Below are 17,068 nucleotides of genomic sequence, written 5' to 3' on the forward strand. Positions count from 1 at the left end.
GCTCAATTGCAACAGCAGTGTTTTTTTGAGCACGTTGCAGAAACGGACGTAACTCTGCCGAAACTCGCTGAAACCTTGATTTGTTGATACGGAAATTTGCCATGAATTCCTTCTCCCGTAAATCCAGAGAATTATTGCAATCTCGCATACGACGTTTCTGGATTCTGGATAAACTTCGTTTTGTCTCTTATTCCACAAATGCCAGCAAAAATACACGCGAAATTTATATTCCACACAAAGAAATATAAAACAAATAAAAATAATACAATTAAAAATAACACTATCAAAAAATAAAGGAAATGACTCAGGGTTTGTATTTCTATTGGAATCGCAAAATTAGAGAAATCTAATATGTCTGATGCAACAATATAGTATAGACATCCCAGTGATGAGGCATAAAACACTGCTATTTGTAGTGTATTTCAAAAAATGACATTGGCTATCAATTTGATGTCCACTGGGCTTACGGAATCGCAATATAACGTTTATCGATACAGAAACCGCTGTCAAAATGAGTCATGGTGGATATCAGCCTGTGTCGATGCTGATGACGTCATCTCATTTGGTAACTGGCTTTAGCGAATAAGAAAATAGCTGTTTGACAATATACTGATGTACACTTTACCAATTGATGATATCTGCGAGCTGTCAGTGGAGTTAGCGAATAAGGCTACTGTAGCCTTTTCTCCACAATTAGACTAAGAATAGCTCGTTCGAAGCATTGTCACGAGGTTCTGTACTTCATACACTTTCGTTAGCTTGCCTACTATCTGACAATAAAAAGGCTGAAAGGCTATTCTCATACAAGTATGAGCGTTGATCACTTCGCTTGCTCAATGCTGATTCGCGACTTCAGACTTCAAGGTTCCAGGTTTCCTCAAGATATTATTCTTTAACTTTACTAAGTCATTGGGGTCCAAGATACACCTCCTATGGAATCGAATCCCCACAATAATTGTACAAAAGAGGCATATGCTTTAACCATAAGGCCACCAGTACTCAACAAGTTACCATTTGAAATGTTTGCTGTCCTCAATCGATCAAGTGATTCGTATATTATAATAGTTCCAATGTAAGCATGCAATGGCATTGTTAAACATTACTGTAGGCTATTTTCGTGACATTTTATCAGTGCAGTCACCACCTGCGGTCTCGTTTTTCTGTGGGCGTTACCGATTTGTGTCACCGACGTGAGTCACAAATCAAATCACTATGTAGATTATAAAGTCCCGGATATCTGGCCCATGAGTCTATTTAGTTTTATTCCCTCTTTTTACCATGTTGTTACAAACCATATTTTTTACAGCACGGTGTAGAAGTAAATTTAAAATGAGACATACGTAACCACCTACTTATATTAAAAAAATTACCCCCTAGCAAAGATATTTTTTTTTTATCTGGGTTGTTAAATATTCTGTTTAGTAATTTTAAGTGTTTCTATGTAAACAACAGAATCCAAAAACTTTTCAAAATGTAATTTTTACAAAGTGAAAATCCTATTATATATAGCCGGCTCTTCTCCATGAGACCAACTTTTTGGAACAGTGCAACTAATGTGACGTTTCATAGGTGCCTGCAAAGGCCTATGTGAAATAGAAAGATTTTGATTTTTTATTTTTTATGAAATCGTTTCAGGTCTATCTAGACACCAAGAGCCCTTTCTAATACAAAGAAAACTCTAAAAAGACTATAAAAATAATGCAAACCAAACAAGTTATAAATAACACGTTTTAATTGCCATCTATTTTACATCTAAAGTGTTAACAAATAGAAATAGGCAATCATTTAAAATCTAAGTCAGAAACACAAGCAAATGAAGTTAACGACGAGTAAGAAGACTTCCCACTTATCAGATGGTTTTCTGCTTAACATTTCTGTCTCCAGAAGCCTTAATATTAAGAACTTTCACTACTGGTACTAGCACTATGAAGGACCTCCAACTTGGCTGCAGGCCGGCTCGCAGGAAGCTTTTTTTCATCTGTTCTGTTTTCTTTTGTCACCTGTTTTACAACACTGTTCGTGTTTGTACTCCGGTTTCTGGCAGTCGGCACTGTAATTAACCCGAAGGAATAACCCACTCCGGCAGCCATCGACATAAGTAAACAAACGAATTTCAGCTGCTCGAACCTGTCCATATTAGTTTTCTGGATCTCGTAAATTTAAATCCATAACAATATTCTCATTTCTTATAATAAACGCTTCCTTCGGTATCTTTTTCTTGCTGTCAAACATTGCCATAGAAAATTTGACGTGACATGTCACTGGCACTTTTTTCTCTTTTTTGGCCGAATAAGTTTTAACCTGTAATAATATAGCGATTTTAAAGGTTTTACGATAATTTAATAAATAAACGCTTGTAGATAAATAAAAAACGCGATTATATTTTCACGTAAAAAGCTCAGAGCTAAATTTATTAAAAAGTTTATTTACCCTCCTTTATAACTGGCAGTAAAAAATATGAAAAAAGAAAGTTCTAGAATATGCATATGCTACCTTATCAAAAATTTAAAGAAGGATTTTATCTCAGTTGATGTCCGAATATCTCCCCGATTCGTGTTGCTTTCAGTTTCCTAACTTTTGGGCCGTTAATTTACCCTGCACCATTATTTTCTTTGTGTACAAAAAACATTAAAAAAATTAAACCGATTTTGGGCAGATCAACCTATGTATTGTCTATTTTGTGGGGAAAAATATTGTATAACACATCTCTTACATTTTTAACGTGCATATAATATTAAGAAACCTACACACACAAAGACCTCAAAAATGCTACCGCCGGGTAGTTAGGACTCCAGATACAGAGCCAGATTACCAGCTTTCACAAGCGGTTTCACTCGCTTTCAGAGAAAACTTCTTCCAGCACCCGGATAAAAGTATCCTATATTTTAGAACCCGTGTAGCCGTTTGCGCAACAACAAGAAGTGACTAATATAGGTTCACTAAGAAAATTTTCGCCTTTACTATACTAAAATTAATAAACGAAGCAGAATAATGCACTATTTGTAAGTAATCCAAAAAAAATGCCATTCATACCAGGACAATGGGCAAAATTAATAAAGTATTGTACTTTGAATCATTGGATAGATATTTTTTGAGACAAACAAATAGGTACCTACTTATGTGGCGACGAATCTGCAATTCGTGGCAGAATAATAGTACCAAGCGTTTAAATTGATAGTTATCTATACTAAGGGTGCTTACATAAAGAAACAGGTTACCGGTACAGACAGACCTGTACGGGTAGGTACCGGTCAGTGCAGGTATAATATTTCAATATAATCCTATTGAAACAGAAACAGGTTTACCTGTTTCTTTATAAGTGAGTGAATAGGATTGTATTGAAATATTATACCTGCACTGATCGGTACCTACCCGTACAGGTTTGTACCGGTAACCTGTTATAAAGAGGAAAACTTTGTTTTTTTGTTTGTTTGGTTGTAATGGATAAACTCAAAAACTACTGGACCGATTTTAAATATTCCTTCACCATTAGAAAGCTATATTATCTGCGAGTAACATAGGCTATATTTTATCCCGGTGCGGGCAGTAGCTCCCGCGGGACGCAGGTGAAACCGCGGGAAAACGGCTAGTATTATATATCGTGTATATCACAGTGAAAAGAATTAAAGTAATCTAAATTCTTAAATTCAAAGTAAAAAGACAAAAAGGTGTTTTAAAAACTGCTTCTAAAGGGCTTTCAAAAAACAGAGGAGCTCAACAGAGGTGTTCAACTCCTCCAATTGCGAAAATAGATGTTGTATCTTAAAGGAAAGCAAGCTAAATTGGTTCAAACCATTTTATACTTACCTAATCGTACCTATTACACACAAGCATTTGCAAAGAATTAAGTAAGAACAGCAATAAGATTTTGGCCGAGTAGTAAAGGGCTTAAGTAGTAAAGATGATTATCAAAAGTATTTTTTTAATTAGGTACTTGAATTAACAGAATATGTATGCATTTATGTAATTAGGCGGGAAAGCACAACATTCGACTATAGGTACGCATTTTTATATAGCTGCAAGGGTTGGGCCAATTTTAATACAGATCTGCACATTGTGCTCTCATCTCGGGTTCAGCAGTTTTTCGCATTTATATATAATATCATAAAAAAGGATTAGGAATTCCCACCAACCTTGTTTTTGGCGCCATCGCGTTGGGATTGATTTATTCTTTGAAGGTGAGGTAGTAATGGTAGCCAGCAGCCATGGAGATTGAGAGAACAGCAACTTTCAGTACCTGGCCCATCTTGACTAAATTCTAAACTGTGAAATGAATTATTATTAATTTCAAATTACTTAGCAAGCAGATTTAAATAAATATATGAAAGATTTTTTTTTATTATAAATAAATACAAGAATTTGTCAGCACTAAAAATTTTGAAAGTTGGTTTGTTCGGGGTTGATCGTCAGAAGTCAGAATTATCAAAAGCTCTTCAGTAACTTCAAAAGAGTTTGTGAAAAACATATTTATGGTACTTATCTATTAAAAAGTTTGTTGTGCGATAACTGATTCCCAGTGTGCACATAATCAGTATAACACTACTAATAACTAGCTGTTTTCTAGCGATTTCTCCCGTGTCCCGTGGGAACTACAGCCCGTAACAGCATAAAGTATAGCCTATGTTACTCGAGGATAATTTAGCTGCCCAAAAGATTTTTCAAATCGTTTCAGTAGTTTCAGAGTCTTTAAGACACAGAAAAACAAACAAAAACGTTACGTCTTTGTTATATTAGTATAATAAAATCTACTAAAGATAAATAAGTATAAGGTATGAATCTAGGGAAAGCGGGATCCTAAGTCTATGAGGGCAACGGAATGATTTTCTGGTACGAGCCAAACGGTACACACAACTCTTGGAATATCAAGATCCGCATGCCCAAGCCCACGAATATGAAGCAGCTACATTCCGTAGCCAGCAGCTTTATAAATGCAAATTATGTTGCATATGAGGAGGAAAAAGGACTTCCGAGGAAAGACTACTTATCATACGATCCATCAGGTACAATAAAACTTAGTATTATGTTTTTTAATTTTATTTATTTTTTAGTTTTTCTGGTTAACATGTCATGGGCGTATAGTTATTGATGTAATCATACTTATTGCTTCCTTTCTTAATCTTTCACTGGTTTAGGGCACGGTTTTGGTTTCTGGTATCCTTTAGGGGCGGGACAGGGATCAACTTTGCAAGTGAAACCTTCTTCTTCGCCGGTAACCACTTCTTTTTTCTTAATGGAACAATCTTTTTTAGTGAACAATCCGAACGCATAGCCAACTCCCATACCACTGCCAAAAATTATACTGGCAAGCATAATCAAGTCATTCCTTTTTCTCTGATTGTAGACTCTGTCGTAACTGGCTGTGAGGCGAGAGCGCAACATGTTTCTCATGTGTCTCATCCCTGTCAAGTGCCAGAGCCGAGTCGGTTTGATTCCGTGCCACATTGTGAATGCTTTTTTCGGGACTTTAATTTTGAATTTTGGGATGAGACAAAATGTTAGTAGTGTCTGGTTGTGGAGTTACTGATGCAGTTGGCTTGCATTACGGTTGTTGGCCATTGTTTGTCCGACTTGTAAACGTTGAAGTCTGAAATTAGAAAGCTCATTTGAAAACCCATTCATCTGTATTAAGACACGCAGATCCCAGTTCGAGCAAAGATTTTGTTAATTCGTTATTGACATAACGTTGTGATTAATTGAGTGACCTTTGCTAGTTCATTTTAACTACATAAGGTACAAGTCGCTGATAGCATAATAGTCAAGACCATCCCACCCCTGTGTTGATTCTAATGCTTTCGTCAGACAGTAACATTATCATCATCTACTCAATTAGTACAGCTAAGTTTGATGCAACTTCTGCCGGAGCTTTTCACGGATATACACCTGTCAGTGCTGTTCATCAAAATGGTAGTGGTATCCAAAGTATCGGATCATAATTAAATTTTAGGGTAACTAAAATAAAGGATATTACCATTATGGCCGTCTGCCACCCCTAGAATTGTCTATAATTGTTGCAAAGCATGATGCAACTGCTGAAACTGTAATTATAAAAATTAGATCTTGTTTACCCATGACATTATTATTTTGACTTGTTCTTTTGAAATTAATGTGGCCGTTTGACTGTTGTCGGTTGTTACTTTTCTTTTTCTTTTGGATCTAAAAAGTATTTATGCCATGCATAATGTCAATATTAAATTCTTATGAAAAATCTTTTGAATATGTCGATTTGATAATAAATACGAGTAGGTAGTCGTAATACTGACGCAGTTTACGAGCGAACCGATTATGAGAGATATTTTACTAAAAGAAAAACAGGTTGAGCGGACTTCAAATTTTAGACATCAGCTGAGTCTGAGAATTAATTACATAAGTCGTATTTTCGAAGTAAAACTGGATTTATAAGACGACTAGTTTATTTCATTGATGCTAATTCATGTAATAAAAGTAGAAATACTGTATACTACAAACGGCTACGGTCTACATTATGTTAGCTCTTTGAAGTCGAATAATACAATAAATACTGCGTGTTTCATGTCGGTCACTTGCGGATTTCCTATTTCTATTTTCCGCACTACATAATACATCGTCTGGCCAATGTCTTGCTACATTAGTACTATTGTATGGTTGACTGTTAACTGCAAAAACAAAAATGTTACACATATTAGGTGCCACTAGATAGTTGGCACGAAATTGTAGAATCCTCCAATGATGATATTCGGCATTGCATAGATAAAAAAAAAAAAAACAAACAAATTGTTAGCAAACAATTCTCAATATTACTGCACCAGTATTGAAGAGAAATATGCACACCTGCCCATCTAAGTAGACAACAATGTATTTATAGAAATATCACCTCAAAAAACTGCCAATTGCAGAGGAACGTAACGACCAGGTAAGAATTATCCCTATTCTATAACGCGAACTTCTCACTGACAGCTCTTTTGAATGTGGTTACTTGTATTCATGAGGAGCTTTCGTAGTGTGCGTGGGTCCCTGCGCAGGAGTGTCCTGTGTAGAGGTTAGCTCTAGCGGCCTTCACCAGAGATGCATTGAGACCGGTTCCATTCGATTTATCAAATGTATCGATCGTTTCTTTGATTTAATTTCCTTCCTCGCTTTAACGGTCGATTAATAAACGAATGTTATTATTATTTTAACCGCCATATCAAATGTAAATGAAAGTTTAATATGTAAAAGGAAAAGTAACACGTGTTGAATTTCCAAACAAATCAACCCAGAAATCATACAAACCGGTACTATTTGAGGGTTATGGCCATACGTGTCCAAAATACTCGATGTGCGTGGTGTTAAGTGGCAATTTGAAGACTGTGTTATGCTTGTTAAGTTTTTCAACTAAACTTTCAAGCTCGAGGCTCTCCGAGTCCGCTCCGTGCCTCCTTGTAGTGGGAGAGCAAAACCTGTAGATACTGTTCGCCCACTTCGAGACGGAGTACCTGCGGACACTTTGTCCCTTTCACTCTCGCAGCGTTACGCACCGAAACGAGAATGTCCGTTTCACCTAACCACTCTGGTATGCAAAGATTGATAGCTTATATGACCATTTGCTTTTGAGAGTCCCCCAGAAATCACGCACGGGTAACTTTTCGCCGCCTGGCGTCCTTACGATCGGCCAGACGTTGTGCTCAACAAAACTTGTACACACTCTTTCATTTCCGAGAAAACTTTTGTAGTTCACATCGTAATGTTATTACGGAGGTTTATTGATTTAAGTCGGTGGAGTAACTCGTTTGTTTAAAGTAAGCCAGTGAAGCCTTACCCCGGAGGGTCAGGCGCCTGTGTGTTCACTATCTCTGAGCCTAGATGCGTTTTTCTTTAGTGACTAAGACTAGTGTCGGTGATATTCGGCCGCGGCTTGAAGTTTGAACGTGTATACTGCAATGTGTGGTTGAAACTTAAAGTTATACGGATAATGAATGTACAGAAATGGATCCAATAGCAACAGACAACGGATTAGTGGTGAATAATTTGAACCACGTCCGGAGTGACTCTCAGGTAAGCCGACCGCTTCTCGGAGTAGGTATCGATGAAGCAAAACACGTTTGCCGTTGCATGCCTGCCTATGAATAAGTGCAATGACTTCTCAATTATTTGATACATTTTGGTTTTACGAGCATTATTTGTGGCGCGCGACCAACCTGTGATATTGTTAAAGCTAAAATTGCGTTGACCACTAATTTGCGGTTAGCGGTGTCTAACAATATGCGAGTAATATTTACGTTGCCTGGTGAAATCTTCCCATCAGCCAAAAAGATACTGCAACTAACTATGAAACAAAAGAGATTCTTATAAAAATCCGCATTAAACAATGGCTCCATTAACATAGTAATGTGACTGTGTCATTGTGCAACTTTACAAAAATATTCATAGTCGAACAAACGAGTTTTCCAGCTCTAGTGAGTTAGTTATGCAGTGGTTGCATGCGCATTTCGTATCAAATTATATAAGACTGCAGAATCAAATAGATGTGTGCGTGTGATTTATACTTCAACGCTTGGAAAGTAACTTGGTCGAGTGAAGACAGTTCATTAGATGGACCAGTTAATTGGAAAATATCGCGAAACAATATTTTATTAATTGCGTGAAGTCGGTAATTGTAACTTACTCGAATTAGCTTAGTTATTAAGCTAGACAAAGATATTTGAACTATGATGCCTTACTCTCAACTATGATCTATGATCTCACTTATGAAAAATATAATTTGATTACGTAACTAAAGACAAAAATAAACCAACCTACCAAACTTATACTAGGAACTAAGTATATTGCAATTACTATGAAACTCAAGTTTGAAAAACATACCACAGAACCACTTACCAAGGCAAGACAAAGAAGGCTTAAAAGCTAGATCTAGTTCGTTTCATAGTTTTGCATTAAAAAGTATAGGATTATGGCTCTGTCTGTGTGATGTGCAGTTACGCAGTTACAATAATATCACCTGCTTTCAAAACAGACAATGCACCAACATAATAATAAGCAGTCGTAAAATAGAATGGACCTCCGAGATGAAAGACTCTTTGTTTTTTGCACGAATCCAAAACTGGTGGAAGGCACATGTCAGGTGACGTCACTGATCCCGCCAAAAACCTGTTTCGCGCCAATTCGCAGCTGTCGACGGCAAAGTGGTTGGGTCTCCAATAATTTACTTTTTTTAGTTTATTTTTCTTGGCCTCGAACCCAGTCGTTCAGCCTCCGTGGTACACCGTTAACTCCGCAAATTATTTGCTTCTGTTGCACCTTATAATAGAGGAGTAGAATTAATCGTGGATAAACGTTTTGTTGTTTTTTATTCTTTTTAAATGCATTTTAGCAAAATTGGTCTCGTCTCGCATAGCTTCGAGTGAGTCACACGACAAGATTCCCACGTCGAGGGCCATGGGAGCTTTATTTACAATATCCGTTTATTGAACGAAGCAAATATTTACCGGAGTTTTTAAGAGCTGTCTGTTAATCTGACCTTTAATTATTAGCACTAGCCACTGGTATGAAAGGTTCTAAGTATGCTATTATAGGGCATTAATATTTAACGAATACCTGTACATTAATGAACTGAACAAACATTTGATAATGTTTGGCATTTAGGTAAATGCTCAGTATTAAAACTTCTGAGTTACAGTCTTCATAAAATCTACGGAACCATCTGAGTTAACGTCAAAAGCTTGGTTATCATAAAGCAAACGTAACTGAACGATAAATGGGACAGCGAAGTGCAACAAACTTAGCTGTTTGTTATGAATTATTGTAGGATGCCGGTAATTTCGTGACTCGCCATGTGGCTAATAGTAAATAAGATTTAGGGCTCGTTTCAACACTTGCGGATAGGAATTTATGTTTAGTAGATTAATTAATATTCCGAACACCATTTTAGTACCCATTAAGTGGCAGAAAAGTTCCTCGGAAATATGTACTTACCAAACCAATGTCCATAAAAATAATCTGCATAATGCTCATGTACATATCTCAATTCTACAGGGTCGTTCCTTTTCTTGCCAATGCATCCAACTCCTATACATGTCATCTCAATTAATTCCATACAAGAAAGTTTGAAAGCTCGAAAAGACGATGACAAACTCCATTCATGCAAAATATAGAACTTTATTAAAGTACTGCAACCTATGTAGGCATATAGGTCGTCTGCTATACTTCCCGTCTAAATCTCAAAATAACTGGGATGCAAAATAACCGCGTTCACTATGCAATATGGACATTCACCTAAACATAGCACTAAGATTAACATTTACATTGCGTGGAATAGTGTCATATTTCCTGAAATACGTTGTAAGAAGTACCACGCTTAGACGTTGTTCAAGAATTATGATATTCTATAACTTTTTTGTTCTATAAAAACTATGAACAAAAACAGTATCTGTCAATTAAAATCTTCTAAAATTACAAGGTTGATGACTTATCTATTATTTAATATAGCAACAACAACTCCACGCCAGTCAATTCACACATGTAATGTAAAATGACACTTTTCATACCTAAGTTCAAAATTGCCGCCGTAACACCACTTAAAAATACTGACGAAATCGAAATAGCAATGTTAATCACAATTCTAATTACTATAAAATACAGGAAACCTAGTCGTGTAAAATCAATAAATTATAATCAACACGAAATAAGTCGCGAAACGTTTTCCGCTTTTATGGATAGTGTCACGCAAGCGCGGCTTTTCGCGCGTTTTCACTGACCATAAACAACGTACAACCAGCCAGTGGCCTAACAACTCTCTCTATTTAGTCGATTCTTGTTTTCATTAGCATTTATATAAATAATGTAAATCGATTAACAGATCATCTCGTCGTGATGCTGTTCTTTCATATAGGACTGACTTAATGAGTGCGTTGTAATAAGTTCAACGACGTCCATTACAAACGTCGTTTCTAACTACTCGTGCATTATTTATTGACTGCAACTTTGGACGCCAAGTGCATAATAAGTCTTTGTCGTCAGTTTTACATTTTGTAATCTTTTTATCGTATTTGACGAACACTTTATTATAGCCTCGCCTCGGTTTCATTCTCACGATGTGAAAAAGAACAATTCTTTTAAGCCATTACACAATTTAACGGATTTTCATAATAAGTTATTTATCTAACGTCAAAGCACATTGGCTGTGAGTTGATTACTTACCAACGCTGACAAAATTACTGCATCTTGTCCTTATTGAGGACTCAGACGGATAATTATATCGAGGATGTGGTCCCGTTCTAATAGATATCTAGAAGGTAGCACACCTAGGTACTTCTACAACATACTGAGACTCGTTTTCGTAGGAATGCTTCTCACTAGCAGCTTTCTTCAAGCCGCTCTGGTCAAGCAAGACCGCAGTGTTGGTGGAAAACATCGCGCCTACGGCTACGTTTCGCTATTAGAATATTTTATTAATGGCCAAACAAAAAACAGTGTGCTTACCTCATGGAAATGAAAGTCGCGTATGCAAATACGTAAAGATTTATGTGTCTTCGCTAAGTATTGTCTCTGTATAAATAAACAAGTTCGTATTAGATACTTGGGTACTTTTATTGCAAGTTGCATTATAGGCACAAAAACAAATGCCATTTTTTTATATTTTCCTAAATTGATTAATTTTGTGGTTCTCCCGTAAGACTCGCAAGTAACAAGTAGGTAACCTGAAAACAAAAAGTGTCCTCCTCGCTTGAGCAAAGATCACTATACACTAGTTCAGCGGTTCCCGAATTCTTTTGGCTTCGGAACCCTTTTCGTTTCACGATTTTTCGGCGGAACCTTAGCTTAAGTAAGAAGTAAACTAAAGACGTAAATACACTTAGGTTCGGCTCGTGGCGTGTGTTGGCGCACCAAATGGTTATATGGTTAGAGACATATTCATTATACTCAGGCGTAGCATGGCTATCTGCCACACGGGCCAGAAAACAACTTAGCCGCCCTTGACTTTGTGTATTATGTGAATAGTTTTCAGTTTGACTACTGACAAAGTGACAAAGTAAACGCAAAAAGAAATAGATTGGGTTTGTACAGGTGAGGGGCGAGCGAACGCGATTTTTTTGAACTAAAAGAAGAAGTTCCAAGCACCCGCTAGCATTGAAAGACATTCAGCGGTAGCCGGTATCGCGAGCGAAGCAAGCGCGATTTTTTTTTAGTTTAAGTACCTACACAAAATAAACAAAACCACTGTAAATTAATAAGGTCTCAAAAAGTACAATATCCACTCAAAAAAGCAAATGCAAATGAATACCTAAGCAGCTAGCGAAAAAAGCGCTATTGCTTTTTCTGAACCAGAGGAATAAAGAATAAACATCAAAGGAAACCTCGACGGAAGAGCGCGAAATGTTTTCGGTGTTGGATACTTGAGCAATTAAACGAACATAAAAGCATCACACGTAACATCGTCGCGAGCGAAGCGAGCGCGAAATTTTCGGATTCGCGGAGGTGCAAAAATTGAAAATAATGTCACACTTTGATTCATGGTAAATATAGCCACTGGAAATACTCGTATGCCGTGTCATTTCACGTTCTGTCAAATGAATGAAAACGTATAATCCTGGCGATGAAATAAGCCCAAAAAATGCGGTGATTTTTGGCCGACTCGCTACCTGCTTTTGCCGATCGCCGAAGACCTGGAGGTATTAAGTTAATCCACAATTTGTAAAAAACGGGATTAAATTATCTGCTACCGTGGCCTTACCTCGCCACTTGTCGCGAAAGTACGAGACTTACACTCCCGAGTGGTACCCACCTACATGGTGCCTAAATGGAATTTTGGAATGCAATATTTAAAACAATTTAATTGAAAATGAATAATAATTTAATATTGTCAAAAGTGAAACGATTTACCATATGGAAATCTTGAATTTTCCACGGAACCCCTTAGAGCCTGTCACGGAACCTCAGGGTTCCGCGGAACCCCATTTGGGAACGGCTGCACTAGTTAGAGCTTTGATAATCGCTTTCAATCAGGCGAACCTGTTTTGTGTTATTTTTTCGGCTCTCCCCAATCAAATATAATAAAAGCTTGTTAAAAAAGGGGTGTGATCAAAAGAAAAATTATCTTCATATTTACAGAACAGAATGCCGGATTGACAAGAGTGAAACGGTTTTTTTTAATCTTTAATTAAGAGTAGAGTACTCTCAGTAATGGCATTAAATTAATCTAATCTCGTATGTATATCGCAAGTTTTGCAATTTGTGCTACAGAAATGTTTAGATGGCATTAATCCACTGGTAACAGGCGCAATGACCATAACAACTCGTATCCTTAACTTAATAACCATTTTCCTGACGGCTTTTCCTGCTTCTAAATGGTATTTAGTTTATTACTCACATTTTTCGATAATCGATGAATCGATAAACTCACTTGAAATGAATGTTTCGATATTCAATTAGTAACTTTTTCCCCTCACTATGTTTATTGGTTTTAAAAGTCGAACAGAATTTACTGCATCGGCCATTTGTAGGGTTGCAATCGCATTAAATTATTTATACTGGCTACAACTGGCACAGTTAAGTACATCCCTATGTGGGTATGTAGAGTACCTATTTGTTAATATGTAGGTCCCTAAATATTATAATTCAGATTGCCTTCGTTTTGAGGTCTGACTGACATAAAATTTAGTTTCCTACCGACCTACAGGAGCTGATTTATTTCGTAAATGAATATGAAAAGTTGAAAATATTACTTACCTGCATACTTACCTACATTTATATATTTTCAAGTTTCAGTTTAGATAATCCTGAAAAGGATGAATAAACAAATAAAACACAAAATTATACACACAACCATTTATTAATCACACTTATAAAGTACATCGATACACAGTTTATTCCATTCTAAATGGACTGTTTACATTAAAAGATAGACATAGAATTATGAATTACAACTAGCACAACACCGCAATCGGTAAATTACCGCGTAGACAGTCCGTAAAACGCGTCTTTTCAACACGCTTTCGTAATACTTACACATTATCATTAGTTATGTCTGTCTATGTAATAATTAAAAAATAATAAACAAACAATAACTAACTAACTAGCCTCCTTACTAAGGCGCATCATGTGGCCCATGGTAAAAACGCGGTAAGACTGGAAGCTGGCCCCAACATAGTAGGGAAAAGGCTATCTTCTCGCAGACGCAGATAATACAATAACTAGCCTCTCAAAGTCGGCTTTCTACAAACTGGTAATTAAAAAGATAGGAACATGACTGACAGTAGGCTTATATGTCCAAAGTCTGAAAATCAGTGGGATAACATATTTTGCTCTGCGTATGCTTTCGTACTAATGACAATGTGTAATAAGTACCTAATACCCTTCCTAGCCATACTAGCACCCGAAAATACCAAGTTAAAGCTTTCAGCCACAGTCGGTATATTGGTCGGTTCATAGGTTCATTCACACATAAATGCAAATAGGTTATTCAGGTGGATACAAAATCCAAGCCTACAATAATATGACAATGGGTACATTTCATACTTTCTTTATAAATAATTTCATTCAGAAAGCTCGGTATGTAGGTTTTCGTTGTAAAGGGACTGAGGTACAACCATAGTAGGTATACAATAATAAAATACATTAAATTGTCTGTAGATTAAAATATCTCCTTTACATGTCAGCAACTTTTTTAAATATACGCTAAGTCTTTTTCTCCTACTAAAAAAATTGTGCTTCATTTCTTTAACGAGTGAATTCCACATGCAACACTCCGATCATTCAAAATAATTGACGAAAATACCTGTAGGTACCTAATTCTTAAAATTAATACAACACTTAGGCCAGAATAATATGTTAACAAACACAACACAAACAATTTAATAACTAATGTATAGACTATCGGTAAATTAACAATTAGATAATAGATATAATCTCAATAAAATGTATTCTAAAATATAATGCGTAATGGACATGTAAATATTTATTAATTCGACGGACTACTACAGTCAAATTCATCAACATTTAGATCAAAAAGTTACAAACATTAAACTACAACTTTTAATGAACCGCAATTTTAACATCCAGTAAGTAATATTATGTGGCGTCGCAGAAAAAATCCAAATGTTACCTCCTGCGGACGATTATTTTCATTGAGCTATATTGTTTCGTCGAATTCCCATCACGACAGTCATTTTACAAAAAAAAGCCATTGTTCTGACATCAAATCACGCGCGCTCAAAATCGTGACGTAATAACCGTATCGCTTGCAATGTCGCGCTCAAACATAAAAACAAAATCATTTTGCTTTAAAAATCAATCATTTCACTCATGAAATTATCCGAGGCATGCATTTAATAGGATATTAAAATTGAGCTCTAAAAGTTTTACGAATAACATCAACTTTTAAAACGTTTATGAAGTAGGTAACACCTAATAATTGCACTGTTAGTACAAATGGAGTCAATTTTGTAAATTGTATAAAATAGTTGAGTAGGTACTTACGAACACAAAAGTATCCAACCGACAGCAACTAGTATGGCCTTTTAGAGCTTAGCTCGAAGACCGCCACGAGCGAGATATGGTCGGACCCAAACACATTATTCGGCAGTTTGCCAAATTCCTTGATTTCTTGATCAGTATATTGATGAAGGCGTTCCAAGGGCCGCAAGCCGCTACACGCATTATAATAAATGTAATCCACTACTATATAATCTTTGCCATTGGACGCTTCAGTGTAGAAATTATTTTTTCTTCTCCTTGTATCGTATACGGATCGGAAGTGAAATGGTTGTGAGAGAATCCCGCTGGTGAACATTTCGCTGAACCACGTGTGACGAAATTGCTTTGTTGGGGCTTGTGGCTCGTACATGCGCGACTGGTTGCTGTACACAGAGTTATATATCTGAACCTCACTGAAACTTGTATGTCGTCCCTCCTTCCTGTTTAAATACACCGACAAATGCTGACAGTTATCCGTGATGCCAATATCAGTCCACTCATTGTTATTAAAGTCTAGACGTGTATTAACTTGGCCTTCGTTAAGTAACTGCACGACGAGACTGTCGGGGTAAGAATTAAAGTCTCCTAATAATATGATAGGGAGGTACCCTGAATCCCGTCCGTTAAATACATAAGAGACTCGATCGATCTCAGCAAGGAATATCCTCAACTGTGCTAGTCGCACGAGTGCTTTCTTGGGGTTGTGTAGAAGATGCGTGTTCGCCACCACGAAAGGCTTCTCGGGCATGCTGAAAGACGACAGCTTAGCGATGATACCGACGTGGTGACGGTTCAATATCGATACCTTCGGCTGATAGAACTCTACGTCAACAACATCTTCCAATTTAAAATAATCTTTTTTAAAATAAATCCCACAGCCATCGATGCCTCTGCTAGTTTTTTTCTTGTATAGACCGTAATATCCGATTTCTTCAAATCTTGAAAAAAAACTATTCAGATATGTCGATTCTAATTCTTGGATACACAATATATCTGGCGACTGGTCTATAATTTCTTCGTAGAGCAGTTCGGACCTGTTCTCCCACAGCAGATATTCGAGCTCACAACGTTCAAGTAGATACGAGTGATTTTCTAACAGGCCTTGCGCTAAGACGTTGTACGACATAACTTTTATTTGTATGTATTTGCCGTCAGACGCTCCTCTGGCCACCCCCACAGTTTCCCACACCCTTGACCTGAGTGTTGAGGGGGTTTCAGTGCGCCAAGTGGAGGCTATTTGTTCGGGCCGCCGTTGTGTTTGATGCGATAAGCGAAGGCCTCTGGGGCCGTGAATTCTTGTATCTTCATCGTAATAGCTTGTAATATTTGCGTCGGGTGTTCAACAAGTGCCCGAAGTGGCTGTACTACGGTGTAGTACAGATAGCGCTATAGTATCTGCGATCGCGATGGTGTAACTTGCGTTTATTGATCGGTTAGTGCTGCACCTGTCATCGGTCACGCTAATTAGTCGCGTTTTGATTTATGGGCCTGCATGTAACCTTTACATTGTCGATACAAATTTTCAAGAATCGATTCATATTAGATCTAGGTATCAGTATGTTTGAAAAAGTGTAACTAAATTAGCATATTTCGGTACTCTAACTTTTATTTAAATAATATTGTGTTAAGCAATATTTACATT

General features: G+C 36.9%; 2 protein-coding genes and 1 long non-coding RNA gene across 10 annotated transcripts in view; 1 reads left to right on the forward strand and 2 right to left on the reverse strand.

Annotated features, from left to right (window-relative positions):
- The window catches only part of LOC124640611 (tight junction protein ZO-1), a 124,305-nt gene that overhangs the window by 69,530 nt on the left and 37,707 nt on the right, over positions 1 to 17,068 (forward strand). The window contains exon 1 of one of the 8 annotated variants that reach the window (XM_047178458.1): positions 7,835 to 8,010. The exons of the other annotated variants lie outside the window; for them this stretch is intronic. Within the exon in view, the coding sequence (XP_047034414.1) occupies positions 7,942 to 8,010 (69 nt within the window). The 5' untranslated portion in view covers positions 7,835 to 7,941. Of the gene's footprint in view, positions 1 to 7,834; positions 8,011 to 17,068 lie in introns of those variants that run through there. 8 annotated transcript variants of the gene reach the window in all.
- Positions 5,481 to 7,472, reverse strand: LOC124640618. The gene is made up of 3 exons (XR_006985572.1): positions 7,249 to 7,472; positions 5,969 to 6,035; positions 5,481 to 5,584 (listed from the first exon to the last, which is right to left on the reverse strand). It is a non-coding gene; the product is annotated as an uncharacterized LOC124640618 (long non-coding RNA).
- On the reverse strand, positions 13,765 to 17,060 carry LOC124640616 (protein angel homolog 2-like). Its single transcript, XM_047178464.1, has one exon. It carries the CDS (start codon positions 16,550 to 16,552, stop codon positions 15,458 to 15,460), a length of 1,095 nt encoding a protein of 364 aa, XP_047034420.1. The 5' UTR covers positions 16,553 to 17,060; the 3' UTR covers positions 13,765 to 15,457.

The sequence above is a fragment of the Helicoverpa zea genome, chromosome 21 (assembly GCF_022581195.2).
Source record: "Helicoverpa zea isolate HzStark_Cry1AcR chromosome 21, ilHelZeax1.1, whole genome shotgun sequence".
Lineage (NCBI taxonomy): Eukaryota > Metazoa > Arthropoda > Insecta > Lepidoptera > Noctuidae > Helicoverpa > Helicoverpa zea.